Source organism: Parus major, chromosome 10 (assembly GCF_001522545.3).
Source record: "Parus major isolate Abel chromosome 10, Parus_major1.1, whole genome shotgun sequence".
In the NCBI taxonomy this organism is placed as follows: domain Eukaryota; kingdom Metazoa; phylum Chordata; class Aves; order Passeriformes; family Paridae; genus Parus; species Parus major.
The window spans coordinates 3921955-3940296 of record NC_031779.1 but is presented as its reverse complement, the minus strand read 5'-3'; the positions used below and the strand labels follow the sequence as shown (position 1 = coordinate 3940296).

Sequence of the window (18342 nt, the reverse complement as noted above, 5' to 3'; positions counted from 1 at the left end):
AAGCCCACAACTTTGTGATGCTTCAAAAAAACTTGAAGAGATGGAAAGAAATAATCAAATGAGCACTGTTTTTCAACCATTTCTTCAACTATCATTAGGTAAAAAAAGTTATTTAAAAGGAATGAAGGGCCACTTCCAAAAAACCTTCTACTGCAGTACTCTTCACTTGACCATGTAAACACCTTAACAAAATCAAAACAAAAGGAATGTGTTTAACACAAAACAGAATATTTATAGTGTGCATTTTAAATGTCCAAGTACTAAAGAAAGCAGCAGTCAAATTAGTCTTTAGACTTAAAAACTACATAAAAATATTCCTTATATAAAACGTGTGTATGTTTTCCCCCTCACAGCACGGCCTAAAGACTGCTATCTAAAGTAAGCATACCTTGTTCTTACTAAAGATATTTTTCTTTTTGAATGAAAACAAAACAATATCTCTGTAGTCTGCTGGATGCTTCACGTGAGTGTCTTCAGCTCTGTACTGGAGAACACGAGAAGTCTTGTTGATGATCCAGTAGGGACTGAACACGGACAAGACCATGTGGCTCCCGATCCGCCTGGAATGGATGTAAACATCCACAGACATCTCTGAGACAGAATGAGATGTGAAACGCACAGGAAAAAATTCAGGCATCCCATCACAGATTTTAAGATGGCCGTGCCAGTCTTTGCCTTGATATTTTAGCAACACAAGCTCCATTATCTCTCCATTGATTCTTGAATTAAAAACATCTGCAGCGCTCCCTTCAGTTAATTCACGGGCTTCTGCGGTTCCCTGTAGCAAAATCAGACAAGGCAAATCAAGTTCTCAACACATAAATTTTAGGTGTTCAAGAACCAGCATTTTATTCTCTTGTAGGATATACATTTCAGACACCTCAGTAATCCATGTCCTAATCTGCAATCACTTTCACTTGAGATTGAGCCTGGGAATAATTTGAGATCAACAGCACCTACAGAGCAGTAAAGACTGCTTAATTCTGGATTTCAGGAAGGCAAACTAGTTCTAACATATCCCCTGTTTCCACTCCCTCCCTTTCTCCTCCATGGTTTCCAAAGGATTTTGGCAATGAGTTCTTACTCATACTTTTACAATAGTGGGTGTAATACTGTACTGGACTATGCTGAGATATACAGTCAGGATTTTTCACACTAAAGACACAAATCTGCCACTTCTGCCATACTATTTGGTAGCACAACTTTGCTCAGGCAGTAGCATCCAACAACAATAGATTTCCTAATTTTTACTAATAAATGTTTTTACTGATAAACCTATATTTTACTGTATGGAATAGTGGCCAGGCTTGATTAGCCCAGGGATATGAAGACAACAAGCACAAACCCCTGTATAGGTACAGTGATTTCAGAAATAGATATGAATTACTGGTTGCTAGCTCTTCAGGCAAGGCAACAGAACTCTGTTCTACATTCTGTTACTCCAAGTACTGAAGTAAAATGGAGGTGAAGAAAAGTAGGAATAGTGCCACTGGGATGTTGGATAGAAGTGAAAGAAAGATCTAAATGAATGCCATAGCCAGTTATGCAAGTAGGACAAAACAGAATAAACAAGGATGGTGGTTCTAAATGCTCACACCTGTTGCATTTACTAAAATCACTCAGCCTTAATGAAGAAATACTAGATAGTGAAAATACTGAACAGACAGGAAAATGTTCTTCAAAGAATCCTTCAAAGATTCTTCCAATTTGTGCAAGCAAGATCTCACAATGGTCATCAGTGTCAGAATGGAGAGAATTTGCATTTTCTACATAGAAAAAAAAAGCTCTAGAAATTAGAGATGTTTTCTCTTATACCTCATCTTGTGAAGCTAAAGAGAGCTTGCAAAATACAAACAGAATCACAGAAGAATGTAAAAGATAAAGACTAATCCAGTACAGGATTGCTGTTAAAGGAGCAGACAGAGCTGGCAAGGTACACACAAATTTAAAACAATCCCCAAAACGTCCAGAATCAATTATCTGCCTCATTTATTTACAACAGAAAGTACAAAACCCAACATTCGGCATCCTCCACACTACACTTACCTTTACTTCTAAGTAAACACATTCTTACTTAAAACCAAGTAAAGGATTTACAACTAAAACAATAAAGTAACTTACCTCAAGTAAATACCTCAAGGAGTATGGTAGAAGATTCCTCACAGTCAGTGTAGGGTAAAGGTGGATAATGTAGGCAGGATCCAACTCCTCTACAGAACTTGAAATAAAATTTAGTTCATCAGGTACAGCTGTTGAGCTGATTATTAGAGGCAAGAAACTGGTCTCAGTGGCTGGGCACTGTAACAAGCACTTGACTTCATTGCTCCTGTGTAGCTCTTCCCTCCAGGCAATGTAAGTTGTAGACTCCTTGAACTGACCCTCAAATATTCCTGTTGGTCTGACATACAGATGGCATCTGCAGGAAAACAGCAGGAATTGTACACAAAGGCTCTGCACTGACACCTAACTTCATCCATTTTAAAGTCATGGCTAACATTCTGAAGTGCTTTTGCAGCACACTCATTACCTAACAAAGACAGCACTTTGGAATTTTAGTCCAATCAGGAAGACTTCCACGTGCAAATTAAAGTTTCAAAACAGCCATGTTTGTGCACTGGTGTCACAGAGACTGGCCCTAAAGCAGGGGAAATGTACCTGTATGACTGCAGAGGAACATGAAACTCCTCTTCTGGCTTGGATATGCCAATTGGCTTCAGCGACCTGGAGCCTTTAGTCAGTGTATAGATCACAAATGGAATTGAGAAATGATTCTTAATCTAGAATCAAAATGAGTAATTTTTCATTACATTTATATGGCACAAATTTCTGAAGGAAAAAGTATCAGTAACAACAAGGAAAACCAACATTAGTAGATTTAACCAAATTCCTCTAGAAAACAGAATTGAGCTGTCTTAATACACAAGTATATGAGAAAACTCTATTTAAGTCCCATGAATTGAAAAACACTCTTAAAATGTCACATAGCATAAAAAGTATCCCAAATGCTGAGGATATTAGAAAGCCAAACAGAAAAGGGAAAACCAAAGGAAAATTCATGTAACAAAATACTTAGTAACTGGTTTTTAAGTAACATTTTTAAAAAGTTTGATCTCAAAAAAGTGCATTAAGGAAGGCAAAGAAGGTGACTCATTTCAGAGCAGTGCTTTCAAGGGTTTGGTTTCTGTGGCTGGGTTTTTACCTGCAGAGGGGAGCGCACAGTAATGACCTTATTTCCTTCTGTAGCATCAATCTGCACAACAATGGAGTGTGAGTGATCAGCAGCCTCCCTGACTTTGTACAGGCGCCTGCCTGGCTTGGCCACAGGAATGCTGAGCACCTCTTTATATCCCTGAAGTTCTGATCCATAAAAACAGACAAAAGTATTTATCAGCAACACAAATCACATTACTATTTCTTATTTGAACAGTACTTAAGCTTCTCAAAACTCAGCAACAACCAGGACCAAAGCATCCTCTGGCAAAAGCACTTTAAATGGTACTTGGGTACCCCTGAAGGAAAGTTTTAGGGTCCAAATACTCCTCAACACCACAACTTTAGATTATAATTTATAAACAGCATGGGAAATACTGCAAACAATTATCAAAGGTGTTGATTGGCTAAGTTAATGAACACAGAACAAGCTTTCTATGTTGGATGTGATGGAAAGGGAAAACTCAAAGATGATTACATATTAGTAGCTACTGTAACTTGTTTTCTTAGGAATATTTCCTGGCAAAGCTAAAAACACAGAATCATATCTGGTCTCAATAGCTGGGTAACTACAGAAAGCTAAATAAAAGTAGTGATAGGAGAAATAGAAATCCTGTTTAACAGGAGCTGGAACACACAGGCCTGTGTCACAGGGGCTTCTAAGATGGTCTATCAATGACTACTCCACTAGAATGTCTTCCAGTTCTCCCAAGGGGTAGGAAAAAAAAATTGCTCTCTTCACTTTCTGGAGCAGAGGAATTTCCCATCTTTTTAAGAAGCCCAGTACCTGTTTGGTGGTGTTTTTTTTATTGGCATCAATATTCAAAGGTAATTCCAATGCAATGCACCTGATCTGAATTTCTATCACATTGAATTTAACTCCCTAATATAATCCTATGCACAGCCTGTCATAACAAATGATGCTCCTTAGCATAATACCTAAATTTAAAGAGAAGACAGAGCTTTCCTGTCGGTACAATGCAGACAACCTTCCTCGCTGGGGTGCTTCAAAAACAGAGTATTCCAGTTCCATGCTCTGACCAGTTTCTATTTCATTCATGGTTTCTTTTGCAACTGAATCCACTATCCGAAAATTGGAGCTAGGAAGAACTTTCAGAGAAACACCCAGGGCATTTTTCACTACGAAAGGTGCTGTCTCTTTAAAGGAATAGTCAAAGGTGGATGCAGTTGCTTCTGAAAATGCCTGTAAATAACAACATATACAATATGTCATACATAAAAATAGCCACAATAACATATCTATAAGAGCTATAAAAGACAGTTCCCAGCAACTACCTTTTTAAAGAGGGGAGAAATTATATACAGCAAGACCTATGTTTTGTATAGTAATATTTCAGGCAAGTACAGGTTACTTCCAGAAAACTTAATTTTATTCTGTGATTTGCAGCAAATGTTGATGCTACAATAAGCATTCTTTCTCCTCACAGAGAATTTTTCCAAATTTTAGGTTGTAAGAGAAACATAAGATCTGGGACATAGAAGTCACAAAGAGATGGAACATGTACAAGCTCCACATTCAATCACAACTTGTACTTACAAACTTTTGTTTGGTTACACAGAAGCCACAGTAACTGACTGCTGATACTTACAGTGTAAGCAAGTACTTAGAGAACTGTGGTTTATTTAGATTTAAAAAATAAATGGGCATAAGTCACATTCTGTAAAGATAGCTTGATTTAGTGACCAAAATTTCTTCATCTCATAAAAAAAAGGCAGGAAAAGCAGCCTCAACCATTCATAAGCACAAAAAATAGAAGAAAAGAAAATTAGGGGTAAAAAGTATTTTTAACACATGTGACATACTACTCCTGCAGTTTAAAGGCCAATCCTAAAATGTACACCTTCCTTAGTATTCAGTTAAGCAGAAAATATGGAAAGGAAGTAAGTCTGTTTTAATATTTCAGAATGAGTATTGTAGGAAAGAGCTGTGTTTATTAGAGCATTTCATGTTCATTTAACCTGCACAAATGACACTTCCTTAAGTCCTGCACAGACACGTTTGTTGTTCTAACACAGAAGTTATTTCTTTCAAAAGATAACATCACCTTTTTGCTGAGTCTAAAGGAGTCATCCATGCAAAACTCCTCAGCCCTTCAAGGTAACATTTGTCAGAGCTACAGAACAGCCATTGGCTGACAGCCAATATAGTTCTTAAAACAAAGAAAATTCAGAATTTCCTATGTAAGTACACAGCATCTTCTGCCTGTTGGGATTACCTTGGCTAGGTTACTGAAAACAGCAAGACAACATTTGGATATTGTTATATTCATGGTATCCATCGAAGAGATATTAATTACAGTTTGTGGCTCAGGAATAACAATGAAATCATCTCCAGGCAGCAGACTTCTCTCCTGGACAGGGTTAGTCCTCATCTAAAAGAAAAATTTCATTAGACAATTCCTAACCTATAACTTTCTCCTATATTAAAACAGGAAAAAACTACTTGACTTACACTTGACAATTTTGCAAGCAAAGTAATATCTACTTTGCCTTGCAAATCTCAGATGCTTTAAACAAAATTTTATACCAACACAGAAGGCAAGTTAGTTTCTCTTCTCTGTATGGGTTACATGCTTCATTTTGTCCATGCACTGAAAATGCACATTATTCCAAAAATCTTAAGATTTCTAAAGAATTCTTTTTTTCTCATGTAAAATGAGGTAATAGCTCCTTCAAGCAACAGCATTTAAAGGTCAATGCCTCATAAAACCCTTAAGAAATTAAAAAATAGCTGCCTATTCAAACCATTTCACATGGTGTCAAGTGTCTTTACATACCTCCAGCTTTAAATTCCATTGCTTCTTTCCTCCTTCAACTCGTTCAATAAATGGCTCCCACACTGCATAGGTTTCATTGTAATAGTGAACCTAAATAAATAATCAAAATTAAATAAGGTATCTAAATACAAAGAAATTATTATGAAAAACATGAATAAGAAAACAATAAATCCTCATTTCATGCTTTGGAGGTCTAGTATTAACTTTTAATCATTTTAAAATCTAATATACAGAAGTGTAATATATCATACATTTTTCACAAATTACCATTTTTGGTAGAGTTCACCATTTTTGAGGAGTTCATTCCCTGGCTTGCTTTGAGAGCAAACAAGCATCCTGGCAACACAGTATCTTTTTAACACTTTCAATTAACATAATCAAGTCGCTTATCTTCTCTCATGTGGTTTGAGAGAATGACTTTGAGACCAGGAACTTCAATGCCACAAGTACTTTATTGTACTATGAAATAACATTTAGTTTGAGCCAACTATCATCTGGATCTGGTCCACTGGAATGATTCCTCTAACTCATAGCCAACACCAAGTTTTTAATTTGCTTCCATCATTGCAAATCTGAACAGAGGCTGTGGATTCAATAGCTCTGGATGTTCCCTTTCAGCTATTTTGCTCATCCCTTGTGGAACCACAGTGGCACACAGGCATCCAAACTCCACCATGATATGCACACCTGGCAATGGAAGAAGGCTACTTGTATATTCAAGAAAAGAATGAAGAATGAGGTAATTTGGTTAAATGACAAGGGGCAGTAAATGCATTGCATAGAGCAGCTGCATATCTGGCTGTATGAAATTTTAACATGCTGTCTCAATAAGAGACTTTTACCATCTTTTACCATGGTGTCTCATTTTGCAAGAAGAGTGTAACTTCTACCTTACCAATAAATAAAGTGCTGGAGAAATAAACCAAAGGGGGCAGTAAGAGTTAAATGGGAATATTCAAGTAAGCCAAGCTCATAGTTCACACAGCAGAACCTGAATATGCAAAAACAATACTTAAACAGAGGACTAGATTATTTCACATAGCAACTGCCATTAAAATCTATTGAAATCCAACTTTCTGTACAAAGCACATTATGCTTACTTGCCTGACTAAAGAACTCCTGAGAGTATTACAATTTAAACATTATTAATTCAGCACAGATTAAGTGTATTATAAAGTTACTTGAACTCAGGAAATCTGCAGAAGTGTTTTAAGCTGCTAACAGTTTGACCCCACATACCTCCAATGACATATCAGCAGTGACCTCCATCAGTGAGGACCAGTTTTTTAGAACACCTGAAAATGTAGATTCCACTAACAATAAAGGGACAGTTCGATGTCCCAGACCACATTCCAAGGTCATCTGAACAGATTTCACTACGATGTCAAACTTCTCTTGCTTCAGAATTTGTTCACGGTCCATAAAAGTTTCTGTTGCTTCTGTGGCTATGTCAACACCAAGAAACCAAGCATTGCATTCATCTACAGGCTTCACTTGCCACAAATTCTCAGAAACTTCTGGTGCTCCTCTAGAATCATCCTCAGCTGTTTTGGGTTTTAGGGCAGCCATAATGGTCATGACAGTATTCAAAATTATTGGTGATATCTCAAACAAAGAAAAAAATCTTCTATTAAAATACAAGATGTATGATAAATGGAAATAGCAAACATGAAAAGTCTTTTAAGAGAGGTAACTTAATTTCCAAAGAAAAGAAACCATTCAGGGACCTCCTCTTGTTTTTCCTTTCCTGCAAAATATCCCAAAAATAGTGGTGGCAGCAGCAGGGGAAGAGTTAATTCATAAGGAAGTGGTAGAAGGAATCCTAGAATCTGAAGCATTTAAATTATTCCTTTTTGGTTAAGGGACTATCAAAATAACAAACACAAAATTACTTTTTCTAACACAGAGCAGTGCTAAAATGCATATTTCTGGAACTAAGCTAATGGGCAAATAAAAAATGTAAATAACAATATGCAAACAAAATAAAATAAAATTTTAAAAAATAACAATAATAAAAAAATATTTTTAAAAAACCCCACACAACAACAAAAGCCAAGCTACAGCTTGAGAAGCATGGCTGTTTTTCCAAAGACAGTTTTAATAATCTTACCTTAATAGTTAGTTCCTCTATTGTTACTGCCACAGTGTGTAACCCTGAAGTGTGCATCATATTTTCCATGACCAAGGAGCACGGCCGCAACACCTGAGTGAAAAACAATTTGATTCATAAGGTGGCTCCTTAAATCTAACCTTTTCATAATGTCTTGTGGTTTTCTCACTCCACAGGCCAAAGGGGCACTGATCCCAGGAAGCAACAAAATGCTACAGAGCAAAACCATTCCATACATATATCATATTCCATACAGATATTCCATACAGAGCAACAATCTTGCATCCCAATTTGCACAAGCACCATTTTGTACTGGAAGGTTAAAAGCCAGTGAAATATAAGATGCTGACACAATGCTTAAAAAACAGACAAAACAAAAACCCAATACACAGACTGTGATAACATAGTAAAAAAATCCCTGAATCTTTAAAAAACCTAAATGCATAAGGGAAGATAAGTACATGTGAGATGAACCACCCAGGCCACCTTTGTGGCTCAGTGCTCCCTTGGCAGGAATACCATATGAAGCTCCAGACAAAAGGGTGCTCAGGACTTTACTGCAACAATTAAAACCAACAAGCAGTGGAAAACACTGCCAAAGATTTTGGGTTTCAGCACCCCTCAAACAGTTTCTTCACTAAGAAACTTTTAATGTAATTTACAAATGCACAGCACATGTTTTAGACAGAGCTCTAAGAGCTCAAGTCCTGCACCTACTGATAAAAGATTCACTTTTAAATGGCACAGGCCCTTCCTCTCTTCTGAATAATCAATGATATGAAAACTGAGAGTTTGGAGTGCTATAGCTATGCCAGCTAAGGGACATGCCTGCCACCAGGTAATTCTAATTACTTTTTTCATCATGAAACACTGATTCCCTTACCGTAGTAACGTTCTTGCCCTGTTTTTCTTTGAGAAAGGCACAGGCCAACACTTTGAAGGCCTTCACTTGAGCAGTCATCCTTTGTGCAAGCTTGTCTGATGTCAGAAAAAAGTCACATTGGAAGGAAACTTTTAAGGCAGGGGCATCAGCATTGGTCAAATTAGCAACAAATACAACTTCTGGATCCATAATCACAGCTTTTACTGTCATGTTTGGCCGTACAGATATTTCTGTGAAAATAAGTTCAAAAACACACCTTGAATATGAAAACCAGAAAGAGGAAAGCTATCTACTGTAGCAGTGGCCAATCTACACATTTTGAAGAATAAACTAATTTCTTTAGTCTGATACCAAAACAGCGTCTTCAAAATTTTGCATGAGTTATTTTCAGAATGAAATCTGCAAAGGAGGGAAATGGAGGTGGGTGTAAATTGGTTTTACAGACCTGTTGCTGCCTTGGATTTTCCAGAAGTAACTTGCTTTAACTGGAACTGTGCAGATCCTTCAGCTGAAGATACTGGCATTGACTTAATGAAAAAATGTGCTACTGCCAACAAAAATTCCATACTGGCACATATGTACAGCTTGTCGAGGACAGCAACAACTTGAGTTCCATTTTTATCCTGCTTATATCTTATATCTATCATGGAACTCTCATTTGTGTCATCTTTCTTGTCTATCATTCTGGAAAAGAAGTGTAATAAGAAACATCTCAAACATCATAACACACAGATCTAGGAAAACAAAGATGCATAAGTACTGCCATTTTTTCTCCCCATGCCATTTATAAAGAATTACTGCATAAGCAAGCAGTGTTCCTTCCAGAAATAAGACGGTAAAGGCTTTTCTAGCAGAAGAGTAATTTCAATTTAAAACTAGTGTGCTACACTCTTGAAAGTATGCATGCAGCACATAACAATTACACTGAAGTTTCAGAGCACACAACCCCTCAGCTGAGGCTGGGTGCCCTCTATTCAGCTGTTCTACAGTTTAGTGTAATACACCAGCTGCCAAGATTTCTTTTTTCTTTGGATAACAACATCAACGTACTGAGAAATCAACATAGAAGAGTAGAAATGTCTTTAACATTAATAAAATTAAACTTTTCATTGCTTAAGCACAGAGTATTACAGGCCACAACTGAAAGCACTACTGAGTTTTATCAATTCCATGTGAAGCAAAGTATAGAACAAGGAAAAAGCCTTCCTCATAAGCTGGAGTTTTTAATTTTTGATGCATTCAAACCTACCTTGCAGTCACATTCTGAATTCCTTCTCTGAGATCATCCAAGGTACATGCTTTGAGTTTAACACTGATATCCATGGAGCCATCTGAGAACATCTCCCCTGCCGATGCCATGAGATGCAGCCGGAGCTCACCAAGGCGCAATTTGTCACTATGCACCAAGAGCACAGATTCCTACAGAAGGACAAAGTGCAGGGTTACTTACCACAGAACAAAACAAGGAGACATTTCCACTGCTACTAGCCATGTGTATCATCATCCATGAATTGAAGGATCTGATTAGCCTGTCCCTGCCATCAGTGCTCCACTCATACAAAGGAGTTCAAGAATCTTACTGAGAAAACAAAAAACCTGCTGGGCTCCAGTGAAGTTGTTTCTGCACCACACTGCCAGCAGTTCCTCAGAATGCATCACTGAAGGGTAATCCATTTGAACTCTAGATCCTTACCAGAGGATCCCTCCACTCTCATCACACTAGCACAAGAGCACCTCAGCAATAAGTAGGAATTATATGACAGTGACATTAAAATAAAATCCCATTACAGTGTCTTTCTTCCCTGTGATGCTCATTGCACAAGAACATCTTAAAAATTATACACCAATAACATTCACTATACACAAAGACATATAAAGCAGGCACCTTCACATCTACACAAAGCAGATTTAATAGTCCTAAAAACAATACACCATTCCACATCTTTCTCTTCTGTTTTCAGCACAGATGAAAACAGGATGCCCTTGATTGCTCACACTCGGGAATATGCAAGAGGAAATTATTGGCCATATACAACTTGGATCTACTAATCAACTCTAGAGGTATCAGACATACAACTAGCACTGTCTGAGCTAACAATTCCCTTCTCAAAGATTCATTTTTATTTTGGGTAACTGGAATCAAAGTTTGAATGACCAAATCAAATACTGGGTGGTTTTGGTGGTTTAGTAATATTTTTAGTGTGACTTTCACACTACACCTTCTTAAGGACATTGTCTGCCCAAGAAAGCTCAAAGCTCCATTAGGAAAGCATTACAAAGTCAATGCAGCTGATATAACTTCATTTTTCTGACCTGAGTTCTGTCCACCTGAGAAGCCTTTGCTGCCCACCCCACCTGTGTGGTTTATAAAAGCTTTGGCACAAACCTGAGTTGTGTCACTGTTGTAGAGAGTTACAGAAAGGGACTCAAAATTGAAGTCAAATTTAAGCAATGTATAACATTCCAAAGAAGACTGAACTGCAGAAACACTTTTTTGTCCAGAATCAACAAGGGCACCTGTCAGTGAAAAGGAAACATTTTTACATTTCTTTGAACACTGGGCTTGCTTTTGGTTTTGGGGTTTTTTGTTGTCGGTTGCCTTTTTCCTTTTGGTTGGTTGGTTTCACGTTTGGGGTTTCCAAAAGTAAGATCAGAAAATCACAAAAGGAAGGAAAGCTTTAAATCCAGAGGAGTACTCAAAATAATTCACACTTTTAATTTTGTTCTATCCAATGCATACTAAAATTATCTAGCACAGAGTGGTTTAGAACCTTAAAAGAAGCTGCCATTGGTTTACTGAAGTTCTTTGCTCACTTTAAAGAAGAGCAACACAAAGTACCAAGTCTTCTCAAGGAGTCTGCACTACTCCTTCCAGTTTCTGTTCACAGCAGAGTAATTCAACTATTGGTTAAACAGAATTTTCTTTTACATTGATAATGTTAAGTTTTGGCAAAATGTTAACAGTATTTCATCCAGAGACATGTACTGCTTACATTGACACACTATTTGAATACTAATATCTTCCTCAATTGTTATAATTGTGCATTAACATTCTGAGATAGATTATTTGGCTGTTTTCTTTTTTAAGCACATGCAGTTAGAAGAGTGATTGATATAAACTGAAGAATACTATCATATGAGAAATGAATCACAAAAAAAACCCCACAAAAACTCCTGACCATCAGGAGCTCACACTCCATGTAAGTGCATACTTTTATAATTTTTCATGTGTACAATATATTTGTAACAGCTAAAACAATTTGTTCTGCTTCAAAAAAATATGGTATTTGAATTTGCAAACAGCCCTCTGCCTACACATATTCAGCATTTGAATTGAACATACCCTCAGAGCCACCAGATTCATGTGGAGCTTTCCCTTTTTTAGATATCTGAGTATCCTCAATATTCTCTTGCAGAGTATTTGGCTGGGAAGAAGCCCCTCCAAGGTTTTCAAGTAAAATTTTCATTATAACAGTTAGATCATCTTCACTGAGTGCAATCTGTAAAGTGATAAAACCACAAGCTCATTTCTGGTGACAGCATTTCTTCCAACACAGTATGCAGGCATTGAGGAGAAACAATGAGCTGCTTCCAGCAGAAACAAAGTGGATAATCAAAATTATCCTGTCCTAAACAATGCAAAGGATTTTCCCATTTTTCCTATATCATTTGTTACTTGTAATAAACAGGAGTTACAACAAGAAATAACAGACCATATGACAAACACTTTCTAAACTTGTAAGGGAACTTTGCCTATTAAAAATATGGGTAATTGATAAACATAAGCATTTCTCAACAATTCAGTAATTCAAAAACATGAGCAGAAAACATTAAAGCCAAGATTTGCATTGTATATAATAAGGCAACTGTGATTCAGTAGGCCTTCAAACACTTAATGAATACGTACCCAATCATAATATTACAAAATCATAAAATAGCAAGCAGTACTAAGTGACAAGATTAGCCTATAGTACACAGTGTAAGAATATTTTTCCTACATTTGGTTAATTCTGCTGGTACTCCTTCAAATCCCTTATTTCTCTGTGCTTCACCAGTGTGACATTTGGCACAGCACAGCTATAGGAAAGAACAAGTAAAAGGGCTCAGGAGCAAGGAAAAGATGCCCCAGTTAGATTTACCACCTACCCCATGCAGCTACACCAAAACTATTCATTACAGAGTATCAAAATTCTAACAAATTTATAAACTGGACAGTCAAACTGGAAGTCTTTCAACATACTGTAAAGGGCACAAACTGAAATGAGCTTCCAAGCTCCTTAACTAAGGTGAGGATTATTCTGAGAATCCCTGTAACTTTCGATATTGCTCTTATTAGTCATGATATTACCTGCATTGGTTTCAGGTCTCCTTTGATACCAATTGTTGGGCTTTTATGATACCATGCTGCTGCTAAATTTCTCTGGACCAGTAAAGTCAAACTCACAGGACACAGAATTTCAGAATCTGGCTGTGAATCTGCAGATATAATGCACCTAAAAAAAGACAGAGGAAGTAACAGAGGAAATATGTTGACTACTTGCAGAATACGAAATAATACCACATTAATCTAGCAAAATTACAGGAATAATTATTTTAAGAATAAGCTCATATGCATTACACCCATGCATGCACTCCAGATGAACTCAAGTTACTGTGCTATCATTCCCTTCTTTCCAAGATATTGTAGACCTATGTCTCTATCTAAAAGCATTCCTAAACTCAGCTTGGCAAGGTTTTTTGCATTGTTTTAGTACATTCTCATTGCCTACCATGTTTACTAAGAGAAAAATGCTGCATACAGAACATGGGCACACTTTTCTTTACAAAGACACTTCAACTTAGGAAAAAGCTCCACATTTACCTTGATAATTTCAAGTGAGTCAGTTGCACATCCATGTTGTCAATGACTGGAGGAAGAGAAGATTCATCTGAAGACACCAGCTTGAATTCATTCTGAACTCTGATTAAGCCAAGATCAGCTATCAAAGCATTACATGAAGCTGAAGATTCAGGGATAATTATGACTGGAGCTTTCAAGTTGACATCCATTAGAAGGCGGAAGCTCTTTTTAGCAAAGTCCTTCATGCTGGAAGCAGCCATTTCTGCAGCCTGGACAGTGACTGCAGTCAGGGCTTCTTGTGCTGCTTGGAAATTGTTTAGGAAGTTCTATTCAAAGGTAGTGAAAAAAAGTAAGAGTTCTATGAAGACAAATATGCTTCTCAAAAAAAGGCAAGCCCCACCCAGGCAAAATGTATATTTAAGAAAAATGAACACCTGTGGTATAAACATGAAATTCCTAATTCAACCACACTCGTTTCAAAAGAGAAAAAGGTTAAAATCATGAATAAGCTTACACATTGTTTAACTGATTCATTTTTAAGATATTTTTAAAGCTATCAGCAACATTCATTACTTCTTTTGTCATCATTCTCCTTGGTAATGTTCTGTAAAGCAGTGCAAATTAAGTGGTAACTCTTCAGCAAAATACTTCTGTGTGCTTGCACATCAGCTCACCACCACGTACAGGTCAAAAAGAACTGATTGCATTTTGTCTCATTAAAAAAAACTTTAAATGTAAAGAAAAAATCTTTTTAAACTAATGTCTTACCAAGAGAGACATAAAGAACTTATGTAGGTAAATTATTTGGATGCAGCCCACTTTCAGAGACATTTTACCATCCACCCTTGACATATCAGTGTAGGCTTCCCCTGCAGTGGCATCTGGATAAAGTGACATGTGAAATCGAAACACTTCATCTCCCATTATGCAGACAGCCTAGAAGAATAAGTACACATGGTTAAAACTACAGGTATTTCTGAAACAAAAAAATATTTCCCCAAAAGATCAATGGCAACTTATCAGCAGTACTTCAACACATGGCAGGCACAAAAGGAAAGAGCATCACCTGTTTTATAGTATATCCCTCTTCTCACTTGCTTATCTATGGCCCATTTAATATTTAACCCCTGCTATTAAGAATTAAACATACCAGTGTAAGCATAATTAAAAATAATTAAATAGCAAATGGAAGAATGTTTTGCTTCTCTGAGGTGAGGGAAATTAACCAATATATTTTGCTTATTATTATATCCTACATTGCATTCTATAACACAGCAAATTATACTACACTGCTCTCACTAAATCACTTGAAGAACTGGGTATCTTCAGCTGTTTACAATCTGCTCAACATATCACCTTTTTATGGATTGTTTTTGGATCAACATTTGTAATTACAATGTCTTCAAGTCTGGAGAACACTTTAATCTTTTTAGGCTTCTTAGCCACAGATGCATCCATTCCTGAATGAAACAAAAGAAAGAAGGTAATAAATGCACTTCAACAAATTTCAAAGTAAACATTTCTGCTAAAAAACAAACAAACAAACCCCTTGAATTATTTACTACTGAATATATGGAATAATAACAGCTTATCATCTTCTGCTATGTAACAGTGAAAGCTTGAGAGAGAAGTCAGGGCCTTACTGCACATGACAAAGTTGCAAACATAATTTGATAATAGGACTAGAGTACAATTCCCCAACACTATCTAGATCTACTTATTAAAAAATGCAAGTTTGTATTACCTAAAACATAGTGCCTTCACTTCTTTTAATTTTACTACACTTAGAAATTGTCCTTGTTTTCTGCGTCAAACCTTTTTTTTTTCCTTGCAAATCATTTCATACAATCAAAATATATTGAAACACATGTTTGTTAGACACATCTGCAGTGCACACACTGGCCTTTTAGAAGAGAATGGAGGGAAACAGCTTATTTCTGGCTACAGCCAGCTTCATGTAATATTTAAATAAGAAACACCTTACCTTGTATTCTAATGTCTGCAATTCTACAGGTCTGATCACACACTGTAATACTGAATGCATTCAGCTTTGCAGTGAGTTTTAATTCACAGACATCATCGTGGGCTGCATCACCAGACACTGGATAGGAAACACAAGACATATACAAGGAATTCAAATTTAAAACAAAAATTAATTATTAGTTTTGTACATATATTAACTATTCAAAAGCAACCTGCAGTCACTCCCTGAAAGACATGATAATCCTTAATCAAAATGTGAAAGAAGTAATTTAATAACAGTTCCCTTCAGGCACACAAACTGCCACCAACCAACACAGGCAAAAAGCTATCAAGATGATGTATTTTCTCCTCATTAACACCTGGTTTTCATGCATCAGTTGCTGAATGCAGTATACACTACATTATTTGAAATACTGTCTCACATGAGAAATGCCCCTCTCTGTGACAAGTAGCAAAGCCAATTTAGGCATATTAACTGCAGCAACAATGCACAAACACAAAATGTAACAGCCACTGGACTCAATCCCAATAGTTTTAGGATTAGAAAACCTTGAATTTCACAAACAACACTACAAGCACATGGGATCAACAACACAGGACCTGGAAGAATATTCAGGAGCTTCCATGCAAAAACTCTTACTGTTTCAAAGTTACAAAGGCCAATAACTAAACTAAACACACCACCCCTGCCATTCAGAACTTCTTTTTGCTTCCCCAGAGGAGTATTTATTTTCAGTAGAGTAAGCACTCTTTAGAGCCCTCAGATTGAAAAACTACATTGTTGTGACACTAAATCTTTGGAAAGGTTGCACACTGCAACATCAACTTTCATTACAAAAATCAGACCACCACCCAGGGAAAAGTTATATTGAGTAAGGAGATTTTGTAAAATTAAGCAATAGGAAAAATGTCTGCTGGGTTTTTTTAATAAGATGGTTTTCTCCCCATTTACTGTTTTTCCACCAAATAGACTGCAATGCTGTCATCTGAAATAATATCCTTTGAAACTGAAGGTGAGCTGCTGTTAAGCAACAGAAGTACAGCCTTTCTAATATGACACTACCTGGTCTAAAAGTACTTCCTTTTTCCTGTTCTTTCATTTGAGGCTTGTGGTCTGATGATTTATCAGTACTGGGAAGACCACCTGATGGAACTCTGAAGGTGAGGAAACTCATGATGGAAAGCAAAGCCTCTGTGTGAAGTACTATATCCAAACATGAAAAGATGACCTAAAATGAAGGCAAGGAGACAAATAATGTTATTTAGTAGCAGTTTATACCCTTACAACTCAGAGCTGCTGTCATAGAATCAAGGAAAAAAGCCTCTTGCTCAATTTCACAAGTATTTGAGTCTTCTGTCTCCATCCCCTTCAACTTCACACTACACAAGCTCCAGAACAGATGAGGAAACTAGAGAAGAGATCTTAAAACAGCTACAGAGGAACTGTGCTAATCTAAAAATTGATGCCTCATGTGGTTATGCCTTTTCAGGGCACTCTCTTTAGTTCTGCTGCATTTCATTTCATTCAGTCCTTTGGTTAACAACTTCAGAACCACTTATAAAGATATTTTAGTAGATATGGTACAACAACAACAAAAAACCCCGCTAAGATTCAAAATTTGCAATCAGAACAGAAATTCCTGCCAGTATTACTTAGTGAAACCCAGCATCAGTCACTTATTCCACAAAAGACCATCAAGAAGCAGCTTGACCCACCACTACCATTTTAAAGGAAACATGTTAAAAACAGAATGACATGCTTATTTCAGAAGTCACTGAAGCTGTCACCCTTTCTCCTTTTAAAAAAAAGAAAAAGAAAAAAGAAAAATATTCTAACAATCAAAAAGGAAAATAAACAACGTTCTAAACAATCAAAAGGCTCCAGTTTCAGGGTGGTACCTCACCCTTTTTCCATTGCAAGAAAACAAAACTGAAAACCTTTTCAGTGTCTGCTTGTGGAGGGGCCATCGGGGTGATCACTCACGTGGTCTGCATCACCCAACAGCCCATCCAATAGATGATTTTCAGTTTGGTCACAGTCTCCTACCTGCCCTTCAGTCAGATTGTTCCTCTGAGGTCTCAGGTAAGGACAAATGCACTTTGCAGGTACCCAGTGTACCCCAGTATCTGTGGATATCCATGCATACCCACACCCCGAAGCAATAAGGTCATAGGGACCCCCCCACTGCTTGGTGACCAATTCCTCACTCAAACCTTCCCTCGAGGCTGAGGTGTCTCATCCGAAGCCTGCAATGAAAGGTGATGGCTCAACATGACCAGGCTATTGGAGTTCTGCTTTTATTGGAGTTTTGATTGTTAGAATACTGTTCGTTTTTCTTTTTTTTAAAAGGAGAAAAGGTGAGATGTCATCCTGAAAATTAAACCTTCTGATAATGTTTCCATAGTTTTAGTTACTTACCCATGAAAGTCCAGTAAACATAAGTTGTTTATCACATTCCTTCTGAGAAATGTTTTTTGATGGACATTTTGAATGACCACCAGGGAAGGTGGTAACTTA

At 37.0% G+C, this 18342-nt stretch overlaps 1 protein-coding gene across 3 annotated transcripts in view; it reads right to left on the bottom strand.

Annotated features, from left to right (window-relative positions):
* The window catches only part of VPS13C (vacuolar protein sorting 13 homolog C), a 74319-nt gene that overhangs the window by 22350 nt on the left and 33627 nt on the right, over positions 1–18342 (bottom strand). For all 3 annotated transcript variants that reach the window (XR_004498862.1, XM_015639079.3, XM_015639081.2), the window contains 20 exons: positions 16888–17053; positions 15826–15942; positions 15198–15301; positions 14610–14777; positions 13863–14167; positions 13350–13494; positions 12345–12501; positions 11388–11518; positions 10251–10420; positions 9447–9685; positions 9002–9231; positions 8119–8211; positions 7248–7613; positions 6009–6098; positions 5448–5603; positions 4150–4414; positions 3200–3357; positions 2656–2777; positions 2122–2416; positions 389–778 (listed from right to left, as the gene is read on the bottom strand). Coding sequence is in view for 2 of the 3 variants with exons in the window: in XM_015639079.3 (XP_015494565.1) it covers positions 389–778; positions 2122–2416; positions 2656–2777; positions 3200–3357; positions 4150–4414; positions 5448–5603; positions 6009–6098; positions 7248–7613; positions 8119–8211; positions 9002–9231; positions 9447–9685; positions 10251–10420; positions 11388–11518; positions 12345–12501; positions 13350–13494; positions 13863–14167; positions 14610–14777; positions 15198–15301; positions 15826–15942; positions 16888–17053 (3867 nt within the window). In the remaining variant the exon portion in view is untranslated. The remainder of the gene's footprint in view (positions 1–388; positions 779–2121; positions 2417–2655; positions 2778–3199; positions 3358–4149; positions 4415–5447; positions 5604–6008; positions 6099–7247; positions 7614–8118; positions 8212–9001; positions 9232–9446; positions 9686–10250; positions 10421–11387; positions 11519–12344; positions 12502–13349; positions 13495–13862; positions 14168–14609; positions 14778–15197; positions 15302–15825; positions 15943–16887; positions 17054–18342) is intronic.